Source organism: Pieris brassicae, chromosome 9, assembly GCF_905147105.1.
Source record: "Pieris brassicae chromosome 9, ilPieBrab1.1, whole genome shotgun sequence".
NCBI lineage: Eukaryota > Metazoa > Arthropoda > Insecta > Lepidoptera > Pieridae > Pieris > Pieris brassicae.
Window position 1 is genome coordinate 12,728,310 of NC_059673.1, and position 21,042 is coordinate 12,749,351.

The 21,042-nt window shown below is 31.8% G+C and overlaps 2 protein-coding genes across 13 annotated transcripts in view; both read left to right on the forward strand.

The window, feature by feature from the left end:
- Window positions 1-15,855, forward strand: part of LOC123714614 — a 45,444-nt gene extending 29,589 nt beyond the window's left edge. For 2 of the 3 annotated variants that reach the window (XM_045668962.1, XM_045668961.1), the window contains exons 2-7: window positions 9,884-10,075; window positions 11,203-11,383; window positions 12,078-12,179; window positions 12,465-12,637; window positions 13,258-13,785; window positions 14,669-15,855. In XM_045668962.1, the coding sequence (XP_045524918.1) occupies window positions 9,895-10,075; window positions 11,203-11,383; window positions 12,078-12,179; window positions 12,465-12,637; window positions 13,258-13,785; window positions 14,669-15,018 (1,515 nt within the window). In that variant the 5' untranslated portion in view covers window positions 9,884-9,894 and the 3' untranslated portion in view covers window positions 15,019-15,855. Of the gene's footprint in view, window positions 1-9,883; window positions 10,076-10,782; window positions 11,099-11,202; window positions 11,384-12,077; window positions 12,180-12,464; window positions 12,638-13,257; window positions 13,786-14,668 lie in introns of those variants that run through there. The other variant, XM_045668963.1, reaches the window with a different exon arrangement.
- A 1,431-nt stretch (window positions 15,856-17,286) lies between these two features.
- The window catches only part of LOC123714691 (spectrin beta chain), a 69,724-nt gene continuing 65,968 nt past the window's right edge, over window positions 17,287-21,042 (forward strand). For 5 of the 10 annotated variants that reach the window (XM_045669064.1, XM_045669060.1, XM_045669068.1 and 2 more), the window contains exon 1: window positions 17,287-17,569. The gene's annotated coding sequence lies outside the window, so the exon portion shown is untranslated. Of the gene's footprint in view, window positions 17,570-19,881; window positions 19,985-21,042 lie in introns of those variants that run through there. The other 5 variants (XM_045669070.1, XM_045669072.1, XM_045669071.1 and 2 more) reach the window with 2 other exon arrangements.

Genomic DNA, 21,042 nt, shown 5'->3' on the forward strand with positions numbered 1-21,042 from the left:
TTTATTTTACTATTACTTATTATGCGAGGTATCTGAGCTTTCTAAGTTAAACCAATTATCGTCATACCAGGAATCAATCCTAGAGACTCCAAGCCATCAGCCATTTGGCCAACTCAGTCACGGAGGTGACAATCAAGACAAATATGATAAGTCGTAATTAAGTTACAAAATAAACCTATTAAAATATTGTTTAATTGAATAATAATGATTCAAAATAGATCATAGTACCCTTGTGTTATGATCGCGATACGAGGTAAGATATTCTAGTTTCTGAGTTAATAATAACAACTAATAATACTAATAATACCTACACCACTTGAAAAAGCCGCTTAACTATAAAAAAAATTAAAGTGTTAAACAGAAATGCCACAATGACAAATGACATTAATATTAACCAATAAACCAGTTGTAACCGGTTCGTTATATGTTTAATTAAATAAAAATTAGCAATTTTCCCAGAAGCTTGTTACCGTGTAACGGAAACTATAACTGTTTGGCGTTACAACGCCGTACACTGTTTGCGTTCCAGTTGCTACGATAATCTCATAGCTCAACATATACAGGTTACTGGGCTAAACGGAATTGGAATTCCATTTGTAAATGAGGAAAATCGCTTACAAAAACGACTTCCACCATACCAGCTTCAGAAGTAAATGATTTTTTTCTTTATAGAACAAATTCATATTATTAGCATAGACACTACCAGAAGGCTCGAGCGTTGCCGGCATTTTAAGAACTGGTACGCTCTTTCCTAAGTCTAGTTAGTTCGGACATACATTTATGTCCACTCATTGTTGTAAACGCTTTTTTGGGCGTTTACAACAATCGACGATACAAAATAGAATGAAAATTTGTTCATACTACTGTTTTGTTTTTAAAACACTGAAAAGGAAATCTAAAAACGGCTCCAGAAAACCCGTTTTATTATACCCTATTAAAATATCCAGTCAAAAGTTATTTGATTTGTTGAGTATATTTGTTGTTAAGCGATCTAAAACACACTATTAACGGTTTCTAGCGCCTTAAGTTATCTATCGTGTCGTTATAAATTCAATTATAGATTTCTAGACGAAGGCTGTCTTAAAACGCCGCCCGCGTTTTATGACTTTATTCCTTATAATTGCATTAATTAAATGTGTTAATGTTGTGAATTGCGTTTTATGATTGTGCGATAAACAAGCAAATAAAACGGATTGAATTTTATAATGATGCAAATAATATGTATAATAAAATTGTCTCAAGTAATTAAATACTCTTCGGGCGTCTTCGAAACTCAAGATAGGATTGGTAAATCATCGACGATTTTAATTTTAAAAGACCTTCTATGTATATAAATGGAAATGAATGTGATATTATTGAAATATATTTTTGTTAAGACGTATTACTTTTAAGATTGTATCAATATATTAATATCGCCGAATCTGAAACATCTTTTTCTCTCTCGTGACACTGAATAGGATTTAAAGAAAATTGTAACGACCGTGTTGATGTTTTTATGCGTTATAGAAATTGCATGTCATCAACAATTGTATCATGGAAATCATTGTTAAATCAGCGACAATCAGTAATTTTCTATGGTTATAAGAAGTAAACCAGCAAAAAGGTGAAACTTGGAAACGTCTCTTGGAAACTACCGTCTCAGAAGAAATTTCCACACAATGCCTGTGAGAATTCGTTAAGATATTCACGTTGAAGATTTATTGCGTAATCATAATACGGTACGATAATATTTAAACGACGTGAATGTTGAGAAAAGTATAACATTTATTACTTTAGTTTTTAAACAAATAAAGAAATAGTAAACATAATTGACATTTGTTATTGTTATTGGTAGGTTTAGACGGAAAAATGAATTGTATAATCACTACGTATATTCAACTATCTTACTGCTGGGTTGTATACATCAAACGAAGAGACAGTATTCCAACGCAAGGGGTTTAGTTTTTGATAAAAAATATCCGTAGGTACTTAGCGTCGAGGATATGACCACTTTATTTATTTATTGAACAGTGTTGGCCTAGTGGCTTCAGTGTGCGACTCTCATTCCTAAGGTCGTAGGTTCGATCCCCGGCTGTGCACCAATGGAGTTTCTTTCTATGTGCGCATTTAACATTCGCTCGAACGGTGAAGGAAAATATCGTAAGGAAACCGGCTTGCTTTAGACCCAAAATTTGACGGCGTGCGTCAGGTACCTACAGAAGAAGGCCGATGCAATTAACTAATGATCATGAAATAGATACAGACATCTAAGGCCCAGACCTAAAGTTTGTAGCGCCATTGATTTTTTTATTAATTTATTAAAGTTTACCACATAATACTATATCTATGGTATGTTACAAACTCTTTTATAATAACTGTATGACAATTAAGGTAAACATTAAATTGAATCAAAATATGGTCATGATAAATTAAAAATACCAGAAGTTTTTTTGTTAAGCAGAAAAAAAATAAGTGGTCATTCCTTTTCCAACTTCTTTTATCTTGTCTAACTTTAACACAACTGCTTGTAACGTTGTTGTGTAAAGAAGTAAAAATACGTGTACAATGTATATATCTTCTTGAATAAGTAATCTAATTAAACTCTTTTATTAGTTTAATCGTTGAATTAACAAAAAGTATATATATATATATAAATTATACATAAAGTATGGCTACATGTTAACTATATAAAATCTTATTTTGTAAGATGTTCTTGTAATTTTCAATTCATACACGGAACAAAACTGGTATTGGAGTCGTTACGTACGTTTATAACAAAAAAATCTAATTGGTTGTCAAAAATTGCAACAGTTGATGTCTTATAAGTTTTTGTTCGGACATGATTCAGCACCTTACATTCCCTTCAAAGATTGTTTATCGACAATTATGCCAATTAAAGTTTAGCATGGGCTGGTTGCATGAACGCCTACATAGGAGACACCTCACGCGAGCCGTCATTGTTCTGCCAATTTAATGACCGCATTGGACTGCTATTGGATTTTATTTATGATCCTTGTAAATATAATCTTTACACAGTATAAAAAGTAACTTTTCGCTATGTTAATGATTTTATCTTTAAAACGAATTATAATGTATATCTTTCATAGTTTACAACAATATTGCTGACTCAGTGTTTACGACTTTTGATGTATATGTCAAAGTCAAAATCCTTTATTCATATAGATAACACAATGTACACTTGAACGTCAAAAAAGATACATATTACATGCTTCCAATTTTAAATTTACTTCCAGTTCTGTTTCCACACAAAGCCACGCGAAATAAAGAAACAATATATACATAGATTGGTGACATTCTACATTTATTTATATTTAGTGTATCTGTGAAACTTGGTTCTTTTTATTATTAATAGGCACCCAAGATTGGTAGATATACAATCCAGCAAAACCAAATCTCATTGTAATTTATTTTCGGTTATATTATCGTAACTTCAGTTCTTCAAAAAAAAGCGTACTAACCCTTTAAAGCCGAACAATGCACTCGCGAACCCTCTGACATTGAGTGTCCTTGGCATCACTTAATATCAGGTGAGCCTGACCGTTTATGCTATCGCTAGTTAAAACAATGTTAAAATTAAAAAGTATTTTTACAATTTTTAAAATAATAATAATTATTATTTATTGCAAGTATATGGTACAAAAAGGTGGTACAATAGTAATTTTGCATATTGTGCCACATACAATGACGCGCAAATTTGTCTTTAAGGGAGTTTTACATTTTACATTATTAGTCATATTAAAATTGGTCAATTCTTATATTATTTGTATCGTACATATCATATCAAATCTTATTAAATTTATATCAACTACAGTGTTTCACGCAAATAATCATTATTTGAGTAATACATTTTTTCCATAAGTATATACACCAAGTCGATTTTTAAAGACTTTAGTCGGAAGATCTTTTAATTCTTTTGGTAAATTATTGTAAACCTTAATAGCTATACAAAATATGTTTTTTCTAAACAATTCCAGATTGATTTTTGGCACAGCCAATGTCTCCCCTTGTCTACCTCTTACATCGACTTAAAAATATGTATGTTTCTGTGTACGAAAAATTTCTAAAATATAAATACAGGGAAGAGATAAAATTTTGAGCTTCTTAAATGAAGGTACGCAACTATCAATACATTTTGCTCCACAAATAGCTCTAATAATTTAATAATTTAATTTGGTAAACTTTCGTGACGAGCAATATAAAAGGTTCTAAATCGTTTTAAAATTATGTATCAAAACGAGAAAGCTTTTTGATTACTACGGCATTTTATTTCTGCATTCATTTAAGTGAGTGAAGTTCAACAAGCTACATTAATTCGGAACCAGTCTACAATGAATTCTTCCTATATTGAATAATATTAATATTATTCTTTTTATATTATTTTGATGAACAAAACAATGAAAGAAAACTTTTATAGTTTAGAACGCGCAACATAATGACTCCTATTTATATACTGTAAGGAACAAAATATATAAAATAAACAAGACAAGGCAGAGAAAGAAAATTAACCCTTACTAAATTTAATTAATTTCTGAAAAGTTTTTTTTATGTTTTTTTAGGTGTTAGTTTTGTTTTGTAAGTCTACATTGTCATCTGTCATTTTATTTTTATTAATTTATTAATGCACTTTGTCTTCAGTATTTATTTTTTCTTATTAGGTTTGTCTGGAAGAGATTGCTTGTTATCGCTTTCTTAATAATTTAAGTTATCTGATTGTATATTAATGCAACAAAGTGTTAATTAATAAATATTAATTCACCGGAGCCTGACCACCCAATCTGTGTGTGAATAAAGATTATGATTTTTAGAATAAATAAGGCATATACATGGTGAGACCCGATCTCACACGATCTTAGGGTAGGCCTTGTTGTACATACTAAATCCGCTAGGTACTAGAGAAGGGACAAGTTAAAAGTACTCATAACGGACGAGCATTCGATTGTCATGAAAGTTAATGAAGCGAGAGAGGTATCGAAGGAACGTAGCAAGAAATCCGTAGCCTCTGCCTAACCCTTCGGGAAAAAGGCGTAATAATAAAAATAAAATGATTCTCTTATCTTGATAATCAAATATTGGCCAGTTTTGTAAGTCAGTGTGGGAAAGACACCTAATTCGAAACCCAAGTATATTAGCCTAGATATTCTAGGTTTAAGCTAAGTTTCATTTATCTTAGATATCGCAAATGTGCAAAATGAGACGAAGGCACGATTCGTGACGGTTAAGTACAATTTAGGTTAATGATTGAAGTGATAAACTTTTTCATGTTCAATTTGTATGGAAATGGGATTTTTTAAACAAATTATTTTATAATATACATATCTATCATTGGCGCTATAACCTTTTTAGGTCTGTCTCATGATCATCTGTTGATCTAATAGGCAAGTAGGTGATCAGCCTTCTGTGCTTGACACATGCGTTGACTTTTTGTGTCTAAGGCAAGCCGATGTTTTCCTTCACCGTTCGAGCGAATGTTTAATGCGCACACAGAAAGAAAGTCCATTGGGGCACAGCCGGGGATCGAACCTACGACTTCAGAGATGAGAGTCGCACGCTGAAGCCACTAGGCCAACACTATATATAGTGGGCTTATAGCAATACTATTTAGCGTATGGTTATGCAAACAAAAGTTTTTTATTCCAGAGACTATATATACTTGATGCAATATTTTCCATTCTTCGCTATTCTCTCTCAATCCAATGTTATGTTACATACACGTACAATTTTAATCTTCTAATCCTAGAGATACGATAAAATTGGTTACAAAATTAGATGCCAATGAACTAGCCGAAGCAAAGATAATGATAGAGCGCGAGGCGAAAATTATAAGGATTACTTGTAGTAGGTAATTTTAATGTTAGTTATGTGCCTGAGAATAACACCATTATCATAATAATCCAATTAGGAAAATCATACATCCGCAATAAGACTATGTTTTAGAAAAGATGTAGAAATCGAAGTAAAGTTATTTTTATATATAACATGGGGCAAACGGGCAGGAGGTCACCTGACGGCCGCCCATTTCCAGAGGGCTCTCTAGAACCTTGCCTTTTAAGAATAGGTACGTATTTTTACTGAAGGTCTCTAAGTTGAATTGGTTCGGAAATTCAATGGTCAGGTGATCCACTGTAATAGGACTGGAATATGGAATCCACTGGAATTTCATATTCTCCCTCGACAGGTTTTAATTCCAATTGTTGTTAGTAATTCTATAAAGAAGTTAATAAAAAAATAAAATATAAAATATGTGTTTATTCATCTTAAGTACAATTGTATTACAAAGTGTAAGATTTGGGAACCCTTTTAAGTAAAAAATACCTGTGTCAGGGTTTCCAGCTCTTTCATAACAAACTAAATTATACATTCCTTAAAATATTTAATTATATAAATTAATATAGTTACATCTTTTTTTCTTATTGATTTTTAACTGTTATTAACACGCTTGAGTGCATAAGTGAGTGTGTGAGTGAGTGAGTGAGTGAATAAAGTCTGTAACTACATACTAGGCCTCAGAAGAAGCTCTAACTCTGCGTAGGGATGTTCATGAGCCTTTAGTCGTATTTTCAGATTGTAGACGGTGAGCGGGTAGATATTAAGCAGCCTATTTAATTTATTATAGATGTAGTCTGCTTGCATATTGCATTAAACTAAGTGCAAATGCAAAATAAAAATAAAAGCCGTATATAGTTGACATTTTCACAAGCATTTTCCCGCCGAACGCATAATACGCTGTGGCCTGCTCTAGTTCAAAGAGGGGCCGGCCTTCTTTGAACTTGTACGACTTGCAAATTTGTATTCAAAGGCCCAATTGTCTTCCTTAGTAAAAAAATTTCGTCAAATCAAAGTTATGAACGTATGTTATTTGATTTTTTCAAACCACAATATCTTATAGTTGGCGCGGCCATAGTGTTGGCGGGAAATAATAAACAGCTCAAACATAAGAATCGTTCATCGAAGTTAAATTTTGTTCCCTTTGGAGTCGATGAGTGGGCCGTGGGGTTCAAGTGCACAGGCTCTAATTAAAGATTAAAGTCGCCTGGTAGATAGTACCGGAGACGCCAGAGCTGGTGCATTCCTCGCTCCACGACTAAGCAATACAGCGAGGAAATACTGCCAGCATTTTATTGTTAATTGTTAGTTATATAACAATGTAGATTAAAAAAAATACCATATTATCTCTATATATATAAAATTCTTGTGTCACAATGTTCGTTCCCATACTGTTCCGAAACGGCTCGACCGATGCTTATGAATTTTTAATGCATATTTAGTAAGTCTGAGAATTGGTTACTATCTATCTTTTAAACCTCTAAGTGATAAGGGGTGTCCACCACGAAATTTTTTTAAACTATGTAGCATACAAAAATACATACAACCTTTAATTTTTACCCTTCTCCGATCAACCCCTATTTTATTATAGTAGATAGGTTATTTTAATTTAACTAAAAAATGTTTCCTGGAAATAATAAAAGTGGCAAAACGAGTCAGTGATTATTATTAAATATAAAAAGTATATCTCTATACTTAAAGTGACATAACAATTTAAATTTTAAAAAAATGAAATGTAAAGTAGAAAGTACGATTGTGCATACAAGTCCATTATCTATATACTTTGGCATTATCTCGACACGTATCTAAAATCACTCTCGCTATGCTTTGTTCCGCCGCCAGTGATGACTCTGTACGGACATCGGAATGAAGATGGTTAGATAAATGCCTGCATTCCGAACTCTACCAAATACATTTATAAAGCATTATTCTCACGTACCGCAGTATATCACTAGGTACTTTGAGATAACTAAGAATATTGTTAATATATTTCTGTGTTGATTCTAAAAAAACGTATTAACTTTTGGCGCTTTGTCATATGGTATGGGCCATATAAAAAAAGATTTGATGTGACTATCAATGAGGAATTACAACGTATAAGTCTTCGTGTTAGGGAGGTATAAGCAAGAAAAGGATAAACAATTGCGATACGTGAAAGTCTGCTAAATTCATTAGTAGGATCAACTAGTAGTTTATAAATTAAATTTATAAAATCTCCAAATAAAATAGTAAATGACGTGAGACTTATCTTAAATTATCGTGATTTATGTGTCTTTTTACTTTTTATTTTTAATGTATAATCTTTTTAGTTTAGTTTGTTTTTTTTTGTTCCTATTTAGTTTTGTCTTAATAACTGTGTATAACATGTATTTTTGCACTTCTTGCTTATCTTATGTAATTTAATGCATTTTTTTTCTTTACTCACAGTGGTTGCCTGGAAGAGATCGCTCGAAAGCGATAAGGCCGCCAGTTGCCCTTTCCAGTCCTTTTGATTTAAATATGTTCAATTTTTTTATATTGTAATGTAACGAAGTGTTAATAAATAAATAAATAAAATATATACTTTGTTTCCAAAATAACAAAGAGTGCACAAACGCTGTAATGTATTTTGTTATATAACAATGTAGAGCAATGAAAATTTATATACATTTTTTTAGTGTTGGCTGTAAACATGCGGCCGTGACCCTTAATATAGTATATGTCCTCTTAAAGGTCTCTTACTATAATCTACTAGGATTGGAAAGTCATTACATATTTCGGTCAGTGGAATCGGGACGCACGCGATAAAAACTTTCACTCACCTAATTGAAACATAGGGCTTTGCTTATAACGGTCCAATATTCAAATTATGTTTGTTGTCTGTGGGAAAATGTTACCATAGTGTCGTAGACGAAAGAAAAGATTTGATTTTGTCTTTCCTAATCTTTTTTCATGCCCTGTTATTATCAGGAAACTGGCAGAGAATTTAACGCTTTAAAAACACTCACTGTCTTTTATTAAAAAAATTACGAACTATAGAACTATTATATGTGCGACCACATCTTCAATGTTTTTGGTGTCTGTAACTTCACAGACAAACTATATAGCGGTCGTTTCGGTTTTTAACATGGTTAAATTGTTTTCGTCACGGTCACATTAGTCGTCACATTAAAGAAAAATGAATAAGTGATGTGCGAAATATAGGTAAGTATATTTAAATAACACACAATCCACTGGTGTCAGGTTTGTTTCTTGCCTGAACGTGATATTTCAGTGCCTGACTCTGCCGTAAATTTTTGTCGATGTACCTCACGATGTTTTCCTTCAACGTACGAGACGTATAAATTACGCACATACAAAAATCCATTGACAAAGAGTAACATCCGAGACTGACAGCTCACTTTATAATAACAATTAAGTCTCATTTATTGCTTGAAACATTCATTGATGTTTACAAGTACACATTTTTTTTCAAAAACCTCCTTTAGAGAATAGGCCTCCTTAACCTGGCTCCATCTCTCTCTACCTTGAGCATTTTTCTCCCAATACAGCCAGCTACTCTACCGCTAAACGCTCCACAGCTCACTTAATGCTATAATAAAAATAAATATATGACGTAAACAACTGAGAATACTTCCATACTAGCTAATAATATAAAAAGTAAAAGACGGTAAAGTGTGTTAAACTTTGAAACCCAGATAGCCCACTTCGATTAGACACAGTAACACAATTAAACCTATATGTTGCAGTTAAATATGGCCTCGCTTTAGATTTCTATCTGTATCCAACTAAATGCGGCATTATGGTATTTTGCTTTTGAAAAATTTATCAAATAAAGAAGTAAGATCTTTGTGATAAACTGAAAATATTACGAGAAATTTTATATTTAATTTTAAGTTTAGGCAAAAATTTACTTTGTTTGACCATTTACATGAATAGCTTAACAAGCTCCGCGACGTAATAGATAACCTGCATTGAGATTTCAGGTCTGACGAAGTCCTGAAACAAAGTATAGTTTCTGAAGAAATTACTAAATTAATAGTTTGAAGAATACCTCCCTCTAAAAGCATTTTTGTTCCAGTGTGCGCCAAAATGTGGCGTGCGGTTCTGCTAACGAGCCTGGTGTTTCACCATGGATATGGAATACCCAACCAAGTGGTGGACGTCACCACAACCTGTGATAAAAACTCCATAAGTATTCACGTCGCCATGGAGCAGCCGTTCAAAGGACTCGTTTTTAGCAAGGACTTTTCTAGGGAATGTCGTGTACAAGGTATGTAAAAACTTCTAGAAAGCCTGTTTTTCAATAGAACAGAACATTGACAACGTCAGAGCGTTGCCAGTCTTTTAAGAATTGGTCCGTTATTTTTTTTGAAGGACCCTAAGTTGAATTGGTTCGGAAATACTTCAGACGACTGGCTCTAGTAATTCTTAGCTATCTATACTGTTGCGATAACCTTTGATGAGGGTTCTAAGGATCGCCAGGCATTTGCAATACAATTATCGATTCTCTCTTGATTAGTCAAACGTATGTCATAAAATAATATAGATATATCACTTATATACAATACAATAATAGGCTGCCATTGACACCTTAACTATAACCAGGGCTTGGAGATATACCTAATATTCGAAACACTGTAATACCACAGGACACGACATAGACTACAATAATGGTATTAATAATAAAAATATATGACGTGACTGCCTTTTTTCTTAAGGGTCTTAAGAAAGCTGACGATTCATAGACTGTACGCCGTGAAGGTGTTAATCAACCTTTCGAAACAATAGAATAAGAATTATATAGAAAGGTAAAAATATGAACATTAAGTGTTCGTTTATTTATTTATTTACACTTCTTTACATTATAGAAAAACAAATAACATAATATGTGCAATGGGCAGCCTTATCGCTAACAAGCGATCTCTTCCAGGCAACTTTAATAAGGGAAAAAAAGTAAAAATGAATTATGATGGGTAAAGTACAAGGAGTGTATAACCAAATCGTATAAAAAAATTATAGAATCACCAACCATAATCTAAAATAATACAAAAAAACTAAAAAGCTAATCTCACGGATTCATGAATTGCCTTACAAAAGAATAAAATTTACAAGTATTGTCACGATTGAGCAGGATTGGATATGGTTAAGAAATATTTATGCAGAAGAATTTTAAAAGATGTTAGGGAGGTAGCCAATCGTATGGAGTCGAGCAGCCTATTCCACAACCTTATGGCGGAGATCCAAAACGAATTGCCTAAGAAGAGCTGTGAGATTGAGTGTTTGATGGAATATAGTAAGTAATAGTAAATCGAATCGTGTTTTAAACGTCGCGATATGAATAAATAATGACTCTTACATTATTTCTCAAATAACTAATATAAAATAACATAATTTCAGGGCAAAGACAAAAGACAGTTTCCATTAATCTACCCTCAAACGCCTGTGGTGTCAGAACGTCAACCCTGAATACGACAGTCAGTGAACCGGATGACGAAGAGGATCTATACTATAATGTGGAGCTGGTGGTGCAGATGGATAGACAGCTGCAACAGTCCACCGATCAAGATCTTATTGTTAGGTATGTTTGGGAATTCTCTTGTCTATTGTTTGTTCAAAGAGTTTCATATATTAGTTAAATATCAGATTCTAAAAACAATTCTGCCCTTTCATTTGTTATATTATTACGCCTTTTTCCCTAAGGAGTAGGCATATACAACGGGTCTACTTGCTACTTTGTTGACATACCTCTCTCGCTTCATTCACTTTTATGATATGCATTCTCGTCTGATGTGGGTAGGTGTTTGTCTTTGTAGTATTTATTATATTACTAAAGAATAATACAATTATATTAAAAAAGCTAGATAAATAAAAAAACAGACAATTTATTGCGCTAAACTTCAGTTACGATAATATATAGAGCAGGCTAGCCTAGAAAAGCAGTAAAAACGTTTACCCATTTTACCCTGACGCCAAGAAAAATAAGCTTATTATTCTTTTCTATGTATCTTTATTTAATTAGTATTATTACTATACGTGAGAGTATTGTAGATTTTTATTAAAAAGAGTATTAGATATATTTTATTTTGATCATAAGATTACCAACGCTCAACTGCATACACTGCTACACAAAATACATTTTAATGTGACAAGCACTTACAGACATAAAATGCATAAAAACACATCGAATCATTAAAACTGTTTTAATTTATAAAAACGAATAAAAATGTTATTTACAACATAATTTAGCCAATAACAATAAATTGTGGTTACAGGTGTAAATTACAGCGGCGCGCAGTCAAAATCAACAGCGCGGCGCTGGAGAACGTCATATCTTCACATTTACGGGAGATGAACGCTTCAGATAAGAAAGCGAGGTAATTGTCTTAAATCTTAATTATCTAAAATCTTGTTATTTACATATTATATATAAATAAACAAACGAATATATATGCCAGTGTGTAGCAGATACCGGCAAACTTCTTTAGCATTAAACAAGGGAGTGGGGGAAAGTTTGCGCAGCGTACGTAGCCCGGCAATCCCCGTATCCCGGTGTCGCCAATATGTCGTCTGTCCTTTAGATAAAATAAAAAGTGTCAGATAGGTAACACATACACGTCTGATTATTAAAAAAACTCAACAGATTAATAAAATGCTTATAGGACTGGTCGTAATCGCCAAGGTTGGGATAATCCAGTGGAGATGGAACAGAGAGAGTGGTTGCTTGATTCAGCACGAGCTTGGATGGAGCTGGCTCCAACTATCGCTGGGTCAGAACCAGCTACCGTTGAAGTTGGACAACCTACTAGATTATTGATCCAGTGTACTCTACCAGGTATTACATAATGTTTTATTCTTATTACTGGGTTATTGTATCTATTATAAAAAATATTTAAAATTATAACATCCCTTTAGAAAATCTGACGCATTCGATAAAAAAATACGTAGGACATGGAAGCTATCAATATCTGATAGCATCCTGACCATGGCACAGTTTTTTTTCTACATTTTTTAAAATCTATGGCGGCTGCCCCCACCGATGAAAAGGATACATTATCTAACTTTGTTTTCTTATTATTATCTAAGCTTTACAACCCAATAGGTCTCTATGACGCTCGAGTAAATCCCCATTTAGCATCGTGGGCTACTATCAATAACGTTTAAAAATACGTCTGAACTGAAAAATATATTTAGTTTGCTTATCAAATAAAATTATTGGTATTGAACATATTAATGTAATATTTTAAATATTTATTGTCTTGTCAAAAACTAAATCATTAAGTATGAATATTTTAACTTAAACATCCAAGTATATTTCAAACCAGCCTTAGTATATATTTAACATAAAGTATCCAATAACAGTACTTTCAGTTTCTATTGAGGGACATTTTGTTCTTATGGCGTGTACAAAATCTTTAATAAAATTTATAACACCGCTTTAAACACGATTTTCAGTTGGAATAGGTCTGCGCGTAACGAACTGCATAGCGCACGATGGCTTAGGAGAAGCGTCCCAAAAACTGCTGGACGAGGTCGGGTGTCCCATTGACGAGACCATCTTCAACAAACCATCGCTACACCGACATCACAAGGGAACAGAAATAGACTTCAACGATCTGGAACCAGTTGACACAATAAGAAACAGAGAAGAGAATGATCACTTGAAAATCGCTAAATCCGACCCAGAATTTATGTTCAAGAATTTGATGACATATCAACACGCAATCACAACATTTGCGGCCTTTAAATTTCCGGACAGGGCGAAGCTACACTTGACCTGCGGGATAGAATTGTGCAAGGGCCCATGTCCTGAAATTGATTGTAAGGCCTTGATGAAGCCTCAGAGGACGAAAGAAGGATTAGTGCGCAAGGCTCGTCTCGATAAGGAGGCTAAAGGAAATATCATAGATCGACTGGAGGTTTACAATAGTATAGAGGTTTTGGCGCCTAACATTGAGTTGGAGGATGAGGCATCAATAAGAGGTAATGATTTTTTATGAAATAAAGAAATCCGGTTCAATAGTACAGGCGCCTTGATAATATCACTTATATTTATGCTTTTATAGTATCTTTTATTAACATTGTTGGCTGTTATAAATAATAATAGTAGATCCTTTATTTGCAGAGAAAGTGGTACATTCAGATTGATTAATTATATTTTAAAGCTATTAAAACTTTTTCTATATACGTATTATAGTCTGTGACAGTTATTATTAACATTACATTTTGGTACGAGGCAGTAAACATTCTCCTTTGATTAATTTCGTAATCTTACGGTTGTATAAAACATTTTTTTTACGAAATATACCCAAAGATGTCATACAAGAAAGGGTTCCAAAAATTACGCAAGGAAAAAATAAAACATTATTAAGTATATTTTTAGTCTAGTCCCTACAACGTTTTAGTATCCAACAGATCTTTCTATTAGATCTCACTATAATAAATAAAATAATTAATAGTTTATTTGCAAAGAAAGTAGTACATTCAAATTGAATAATAGCCATATAAAAATAGGCAAACAAATGTCAAATATATCACTTATCATAATATCATAACAAGGTTAAGTAATTTATAATTATTGTCAAAACTTATGTTCTAAATACTCACCAACACTATAAAGGCACTTTGCGTTTAAAAATTTAATCACCTTTCACTTGCAAGCATTACACAGTAGAGTTCTATAACTTCTGCAAATATGGTTAAATAGTTTGATAGCCATAGCGTAAATTTTGTTAAATACATCGTGCTGCAAAAAACAGGTTAGATATTGTATTTATTCTATTTAAAAATTACTAACATATACAATCTTCTTATCTTCAAAAAGATGTGATAAATGATAGAATAAAATGAACTGTATTTATTTCAGGTTCAAGAAGATCGGAGGGAAAAGAAGAATTTGTGCGTGGGTTCTCACCAGGAGACAAAACAATTTGTTTGTCGCCCGGTAAAATGGCTCTTGCGTTTTGCGTTTTAGGAGTAATCTTCCTCTGTGCTATTGCGGTCGCATTTGCTTCATTAGTGCGAGCGAGACGGCGCACTAGCCGAGAGCAGGCCCATACATCTCTCTCTTTCTACACTGGCAGTAAGAGTGTCTTCTCTTCTAGTGAGAGTTCCAGTTCCGGATTAAGTGGAAGTAAATTGCTGCTAACTGATAGTCCTTATATGGACCACCATTCATCTTCTAGCAATAATTGGCCATATCCAAGACCGTTTTGACGTTAGAAATATTAAAAAAAACTATAAAGTATAAACGTCATTTGTCAATTCAGTTGATTTACAAAAAAAAAGTTAATTAAATATTTAATTCAAAACGAGATTAGTCGTTACAATAATTTAATCGTATTCGAAAATTTAGTGATTTTTATTTATCATCACAAATTACTATTTTTATATTTTAGTTATGGTATTTAGTCAGCTTGTTAGTCGGTTTTCATACGATGAAGCATAATCTTGGTATTTTAATAAATATTCCATGAATTGTTAAACGTATTCAAATAAGTACAGAAAACCCGTTCAAGATGATTTTTAAAAAATAGACGGAATGTGAAATATATATCCAGGGAGTTTTTAGAACGAGTGTAGTACTGGTACGTTATGAAATCGTATTAAGTGGATTAACTAAAAACATACGTTTTTTGATAGGATAGAGAAAGATGGTCGGAAATAGCATAATTTTTTTATGAAAAAAATAGGCATTGCAAAGGCCAATTTTGAGCACTATTTTTATTATTCATCAATATTAAACTATAAAATGTTTTGTCCTTGTCACAATAAATGACAAAACACAATCTATAGTATGTTAATTTAAATTAATTATTATTAAAACTATAAGACTGGATTTATACATTTTATCTAAATATATTATTTTTATATTTTAAACAACCTATTGAAATTTATAAGTACCTTCAATTAGGTTTAAGTTATTTTAGTTTTATTTATTATTTTTGAGGAAGCGCTTTTGTTATTTAGGTCAATGTTGTCCTGGGTTATAGATTGGTAGGTAAGGTATTAAAAATAAATATATATTATAATAAGAAAAAACATTAGTTCTTCCTCGAATAAACTAAGATATATACAGATTTTGTGATACATTATAAAAAAATTACATGAATAATGTGTTTAATGCAAATAAATAACTACAAACTGAGTTCTTCTATATTATTTTATACATTTTCATCCCTCGGTGATATTCTAGATTTGATTCTTATAATTCATAATGAGAAATAGAAATGTTTCCTCTTTATAATATTAAATAGATAAACCATAAAGGTACTTAACAAATTTTAGAAAAATAATTTATTTTGTTGCGAACTGCCTGATAACTTTCTTAAAATAATAAATTCGTGAAACTATAATTTTTACTTAAACTTTAAACTGACACTTATTTAGTGAGCTAGCATCCGAATCTATTGATGGCACATGAAACAATTTGATTGAAATTCATATTTCTTGTATATATATTATATTTATATATAATGTCCGTATGTATATGAATCTAAAGAATCTTAAACATCCCTTGTCCAAAAACAAGAAGAATGTAAAATGAAACAATTTGTAATTGGCATAATATACTGAACATGATGAAGACGGCTTAATAATTAACATACACAACGTATATTTTATGTGTTCAAAACATCAGCTGTACCATTACAGCTAGGCTGTATTCAAATATCAAATTAAATCTAATGGTTGCCATCTAGTGTCATTTTATTAAAACAAGCCTGTAGTAGTAACGTAGTATATTGTTTAGCTACAAGATGGTGCTTAGCTACAGCTCTCAAATTATGTTTATAAAAAATAGATATTTTAACAATTTGTATATTACAAAATATGCGATAAGTCTATGTAAAAACAAACTAACTTAAATAATAATATTACTTAATGTTTCTTGTAAACGTTCTAAGATCTTTCCTTTCTTATTGACAATTGACAACAACAAGTTACCATAGAGTATTTTTTGCCCAAAATTCTATGCCGGTGCATGACATCATCCGGTCCAAAGATTAATAAATAGTATAATAAAGACTTAAATATATGAAGTACATATAAAAAAGTTAAGAGAATAGAAATTTTTAAAATATGTATTGCCTTGTAGGTAGTAAAGCACTCGATTATAATAAGACTTGGTAGACAACTGTTTCGAACTTATACGGACCAGGGTTCTCATGCTTAATCCATTTTTTATTTTATTTAGATAGTAAACCCCTTTTATAAAAACTACAAATCAAATGTGTATTATACGTATTTCAAAGTTCCGTTCCGTTTATGGTAATTCTTTGTTAATACCTTAGTAAAATATACATATAATTGTTTCTCTTAATTTTAAAGTGCTGTTGATGGGTATGTACTTTATCCTATTTCAAGATTAAAATTATTACAGAAATGCTGTTAAAAAAAACTAGAATCGGTAGTCATATTGGGTCTTATCATCTTTGTCAAATGACACATCTACCTGAGCGATATTTTTATAATCTATGATAATATGGGCGGTGAGGTGATGCTATGCGACGGCCGAATCTTTTGCCTTGCCTTTGGAGCCGTGTTCGTACTCGTATTCACGGATGATAAAAAGACCTGTATGTGAAAAATAATTGTTTATGAATGCAAGAAGTGATTGTTTATGTAACTTAAATCGTAAATCTTGTAGAAACTGTGATAGTGCTACTTTTCGATCGGGGTTTCGAGGAAGCCTCAAAGTGCGGTATTTGTGAACTGTGAAAAGAACTACCAGCTGCAAGGGACACATTCCTGGATTTTATTTTAGCAGGTATGAGAATATACATCTTATACTACCTTTTTTCTAAATAAGTATCGATTAACTGGGTTCAAATTCCAAATTGTACCTGTTACCGCTGCAGGGACATCCATACATAATCCTAATGAATCATCTTATAATAGTTATTCCATTAAATTTCTTACGCTTAATCATGAAATTACATTCTGCTTCAAACTTAATAACTTGCATGCACCAGATATCGAGAAGTAGGTATCGTAGATATGATTATCAGTCTAATTGATAAAATAATTGTAGTACCACACCCAGATAACCTGTCTTTTAGATGGTAATTGGTAGTTCTGTTTTTAGTGACCCAAATAAAGTAAATGTTGTGTTTACTAAAATTTAGTTAAATCTTATTACATTAAACCAACTGGAACATGATCTAATAAACTAATGGAGCCAAGATTTTTATTCTCCTTCAATTAAGTTTCAAAAATAAAGTAAAATTTATGTAAACTTTGGAAAATTAGTTAGTTGTTATTTTTCAAATAAATATTATAGACATAAGTCTATAAGTCATAGATAACACACACACACATCATTATCACACTTATTAAGTTGAATGAGGTGTGACTTTTGCTGTGTGCAAGTACACTTTTCAGTTATGCTGCAAGGTTATGCCACTTCTACTATATTTATTTTAAAAATTAAATACACAATTAGAAATGCAACCATTGTTGTCAGCATTTGAAGACATAGATATAGAACATATAAATCCTGCATTTGATTTAACATATGAAATAATTGTTTGGACTTTGTGTAGCTGTAAGGCTGAGCCTACCTCATTGGGAGTTTATGTAACTACTCCACTACTTAATATGGAACTTTGTTTACTAACTATTACTGCTCCAATTTACATCTTTTTATTCAATAATATTCTACTCTATAACCACTCCAATAGTGTGTTAGTTTCTCATTCATGTAGCTCACCAAATTATTAATGAAATATTTATCCTTCAATATAATATTCATGCATTCAGCATGAATTTTGATATGATGATAGGATATACTGTCATTGACTGTAACTAAAAGCACTTATGTGTTAGTAATGTTGAGTGCAAATTTATATCAAGGTTGAAGACTTTTATGATGTCATTTGATGACCGTACCCTGTGTTATGTACTGCACATTTGGTGTGGGTCTATCAGTAAAAATAAGTTAGTATTTAAAGCTGCTCTATTCTATAGGCTGTATAAATTTTATAGAAAACATATATATTCACTCATGATTACCTAATTGTACTTAAAGTAGATAGTAGGAATAAAATAGAATCTTTCATTCCAAAGACTTCAGTACATCTAATGATATTAGCAATTAATTACACTTTACATATTTACAACTAAATATCACTAGTACTTTTATTTAAAAAAACATTACAAAGGAAAAAAACTAAAACAACTTTTCAGTAGAAGAAAAATTTGATCATATGAAAGTGATGATGATGATGATAATGATAAAATTAATTTTGTTAAATGTTTTTTAATGGTAATTTAATATGCATCCAACAAATACAAATTATCTCAAGGCTTTAAACTACATAATGCATTGGTAGTAATGATGACACTAGGTGTTTGGAATGCATAATTAATGATAAGGTATAAGACTTCATTTTTTTAAATATCATTGCATTCAGTTTGAAATGTCACTTATTTTGTACTCACAGAAACATTAGTATAACAACAATAGTTAAACTAGAAAATAATAAGAATTATAATACATATTTACCGTATGTATTACTATACTTAAATGTTGGTCTGAAATAAATAGTTTTAGATGTCCGTTCCATATTTAAAGTAAGGAAATAAAGTAACTACATACATATAAATCTTTCATAAAACAAAAAGTTTTATCCTGTTATATATTAAAATGATGTATTGCATTTGCTAATGAACTTAGATGCTTTATTTTTTGAACCAGCTAAACTCTAAGCCTAACTAAAAATGTAGAGAAAACTTTAATATTTGAAATAATATTGGTACCTAATTCAGATAATATATTTTGTTGGTGATTCATGAAGTCTTAAGTCAAGGCAACATTAATAATTTTACTTTTGTAACCTTGAATCAAAGTTAATTTAAATATACAGAAACCTTATGTAATGTCTTACAACAGAAATTGTAAAACGAAAATAATATTCAAAGCGGCTAAACTTGTCGTGTTTTGACGTAATTTTAAAGGATTCGAATGTCCTAGGGTGACGGTTGAACTGTTTAGGCCTGGGGTGAGTAGGTGGGAGGGGCTTGCGTGCAATAGGGATATGCGGCGCCGGGAGTCCCGATCGATACCGCGAAGTTGGCTCCGCAGAAACCGCGTTGGACCGTGTGCGCCGCTCGTGTTGTGCTCCGATTGCCGAAAGTTGTTCTGTGTTTCGGTTTTGGATTTGAGATGTTATAGTCGCTATTGGTATGTTTCAATTGTATTGTTTGGTAATGCAAAATCAATTTAAGTCTAACTTCGGTAATTACGAGGCGTTCTAGGTGCTGTAAGGTTTATTCAGGTCGAAGACTATAAAAAAAGAAAGTTTACTTTAGTTGGAACTGAAAAACAGATTTTATCGGTAAAATAAAATTGCGTTGCGAAAATTATAGACAGATGACATATCAGGCAGTTTTATCCACGCCCAGATGACCTAGAAAACCTAGGGAATTTAGGTATAGGGAGCAGGCGCGGACGCCAGACAGATAAATTAGATTTTATAGTTCCCGTATCTCGTCTGATAGGCATATATGAGGTCAATTAATATAACCGCAGAGAGGTTGATACTTCATGCTATAACATTCTTTAATAATTGAGCTGTATGTAAGAGATATTGAAATCAGGTCTAAGTAAAATTAAAGAAACCTTAAGTTAACCATCATATTGTTACTATCTGCCTTAAATGAGTCGATCACAAAATGTGCACTTCTGGACTTAACAAATTTTTGAAAGTTCATGTTGTATATTAATCAAAATTTAATTGGGCTGATTAAATTTTTTACTGCGTCTGATAAACCATTTGGCACAGAATTCGTAGTTATGATAATATAAGTAATAGGAACACTGTTTTGGGCGTGTACTTTTTAAACGCAACCGTAAGACTTAATACATATTTGCGGTAACATCTATACATATTGTATTATATGATATGTATAGATCTATATATATTCAAAATACATTATTTCATAGAAAACAGTATTAAATTATATCTAATACACCATTTATAGACCTTGCCCTTATAGATTGCCCTCTAAAATGTTAGTACCATTATTTTAATGGAATTTCAGTCCATTGCTATAGTTTGCTAAGTGATCTCCCACAGAGAAGTATGAATAATGTTTATGTTATCGGATTAATTTTATATGAGATAGTATTTTTTTTTAGTTAAATGAAATAAAAGCTCTTATGATTTAATTATGCAAGTTATTAATGTTTAAAAGCAAAGTATTTTGTTTATGAAAGTTTATTTTCCGGTTTTCTTACTG